At 40.1% G+C, this 2,841-nt stretch overlaps 1 protein-coding gene across 1 annotated transcript; it reads left to right on the top strand.

Moving 5' to 3' along the window:
• The first annotated feature begins 540 nt into the window (after positions 1–540).
• On the top strand, positions 541–1,449 carry LOC116836854 (olfactory receptor 52P1-like). The gene has a single exon (XM_032800831.1). It carries the CDS (start codon positions 541–543, stop codon positions 1,447–1,449), a length of 909 nt encoding a protein of 302 aa, XP_032656722.1.
• Positions 1,450–2,841: the final 1,392 nt, after the last annotated feature.

Genomic DNA, 2,841 nt, shown 5'->3' with positions numbered 1-2,841 from the left:
AAATGTAAACAAACTTGTTTCTCATAGAGACTGGCAGAACAAGAAGGAGGACTGAGTGCACTTGTAGGCTCTAAAGCTTTACATTGTTTTGATTTTGAGTGCAGTTATGTAACAAAAAAACCTACATTCATAATTCGCACTTTCATGATAAGAGACTGCACTACAGTACTTGTATGAGATGAATTGAAAAATACTTTTTCTTTTATCATTTTTACTGTGCAAAATTTGTAATAAAAATAAGATAAAGTGAGCACTGTACTCTTTGTATTCGGTGTTCTAACTGAAGTCAATATATTTGAAAATGTAGGAAAACATCAATATTTAATAAATTACCATCAGCATTCTATTTGAAACAGTGCAATTAACTGAGATTCATTTTTTTTAGTTCATTACATTAGTTAACTGTGATTAATGAACAGCCCTAATGTAAAGTAGTTACAATATTATTTGTTATAAAGTGTGTAACTCCACTTGCTGTGCTTCTCTCCCTTCACAGGGACCTTGAGCATTTCTGAGCCTGATTGATGCATCAACCACTTCATGGCAGCTTTCAACTTCACCCCTTCTGACCCCTCAACATTCATCCTAATGGGCATCCCTGGCCTGGAAACTGCCCATGTCCTGATTTCCATCCCTTTCTCTATGTTCTACATTATCGGTCTGTTGGGAAATTTCATGATTCTGTTTGTTGTAGCCAAAGAGCAGACCCTGCACAAGCCGATGTACCTGTTGCTGTGCATGCTGGTGCTCACAGACATCGGCACATCAACCTCCATCATGCCAAAGGCGCTCTTTATATTTTTGTTCAATTTGAAGAACATTATTGTGGGTGGCTGCCTCACCCAGATGTTCTTCCTTCATGGAGTTTCTATTTTGCACTCTTCCATCCTCATAACAATGGCCTTCGATCGCTATGTTGCCATATATAACCCTCTGAGATACACCACCATCCTCACCAACATGCAAATAGCTAAGCTAGGGCTTGTAGGTTTAATAAGAGATGTTCTCTTAATTCTGCCAATGCCCTTGCTCCTGACCAAGCTGCCATTCTGTGCCAAACACATTATCTCCCATACGTACTGTGAGCACATAGATGTGGCAAAGATGTCATGTGGGAACATCACAGTGAACAGGATGTATGGCTTGGTTTTGGCTTTTGTAGTCATTGGGTTAGACCTGAGGCTCATTGCCCTGTCCTACGGTCTGATCATCAGAGTCGTCCTCAGAATCTTGTCCAAGGAAACCCACCAGAAAGCTCTCAACACCTGCACCGCCCACATCTGTGTGATGATGATGTCTTATACTCCTGGCCTCTTCTCCACTCTGTCACACCAGTTCAGTCAAGGCATTTCTCCCCATGTTCACATCATCTTGTCAAATCTCTATTTCCTCACCCCCCCCCATGCTTCACCCAATCATTTATGGGGTCAAAACCAAAGAGCTTTGTGACAAAGTGGGCAAATACACCTGCAGAAGGTGATATCCTGGGGCAACTGACTTTAAACCTGCGTAACAAGAGTGGGTACTAATATCTCCTCATTAATCATGGGTGTTCTGTGCTCTTTGACTTAGCTCACCATAGCAAAAGTTCACAGTCGGAGAACTTCCTCACACCTAACCTGCTATCAGTGGATCACCAAGCACTGCTCTCTCCATTGCTGATTTCTTTCTCTTTTTCCAACACCTGATCTCCTTCAATATCACTAGTCAGCCTCCACCGCCATACACCCTCTGACTCGGCCTTTCCTTGACGTTCAGACCACCAAAAGATACTGCAGCTTTCTGAAGCCAGCTGACTTTCCATTAGACCCTGTGTGAACAGGGTTCTTCATCAGTTTGATGAACTGAAGCTGTGATTTCTGATAGACAAAAACAAAGAAAGCAACTACAGTGCTGAACTTCTTTGCCATATGTTCAGTGATCTTGTGAGCAAAATTTACCTGATTTTTCTAGGTCAAATCCTTCAGGAAGCCTGGAGGATAAACCAAATGTCTCATTTAAAGACAACACAGGAAAACTGCTGAAGAATTGAGGACATTAGACTAGAGTTTGTTGGTGACAGTGGTGAAACAATATGTTTTTGAGAACTGGACCGTTTTACCCTGGATTTGAGGAGTGTGTACTTCAGAATGTGATCAAGCCAATTGCAGTCATATGATATGCACTCGGCCACTGTGAATTAATAAAATAGAACACCATATAGTTAAGCTTTAAGTGGAAAGCAGGCTTTAAGATTCAGTTAGCTATAAAATCCCTCTTAGGCACTGTTCTTTACTTGCTTTACCTGTAAAGGGTTAAAGAAAGTAAGTGGGGACCTGGCCAGGAGAGCCAATGGGAACATTAGAACTTTTTTAATTGAAAGAAGACTCCTTTTTTTTCCGTCTGTGGTTCTTACTAAGGAGTGAAGAGACAGGGCAGAACCATGCTGTAAGAAGCTTGGGGCCAGATATGAAAAAATCATCAGGATTGTACCTAGAAGCGATTCAATTAAAAACCCAGATATTGTAAGTAAATCAGGAAATGTCTAGGAAGACGTGATTAGTTTTATCCATTTTATTTCTTTATGGCTTGTGGACTCCTCTGGGCTAATCCCAGGTGCTTTTGTTTGCTTGTAATCTTTAAAATGGACCTTGAGAAACTATCCTTGATGCTTAATCTTTGAAGTTACTCTTTTTATATCTAGCAATAGCCTAAGTTCCCAGATATATTTTCTTCCTTTTGTTTTTTAATAAAAAGTACCTTTTTTAAGAACAAAATTGGATTTTTGTATCTTAAGAGGTTTGTACACCTGTTGTTTAATTACTGTTGGCAATAGCTGATTTCCTTTGTTTTTCTTCTCAG

Source organism: Chelonoidis abingdonii, chromosome 1, assembly GCF_003597395.2.
Source record: "Chelonoidis abingdonii isolate Lonesome George chromosome 1, CheloAbing_2.0, whole genome shotgun sequence".
Classification (NCBI taxonomy): Eukaryota; Metazoa; Chordata; order Testudines; family Testudinidae; genus Chelonoidis; species Chelonoidis abingdonii.
The sequence above is the reverse complement of the archived record's forward strand: the minus strand, read 5'-3'. Positions and strand labels throughout refer to the sequence as shown.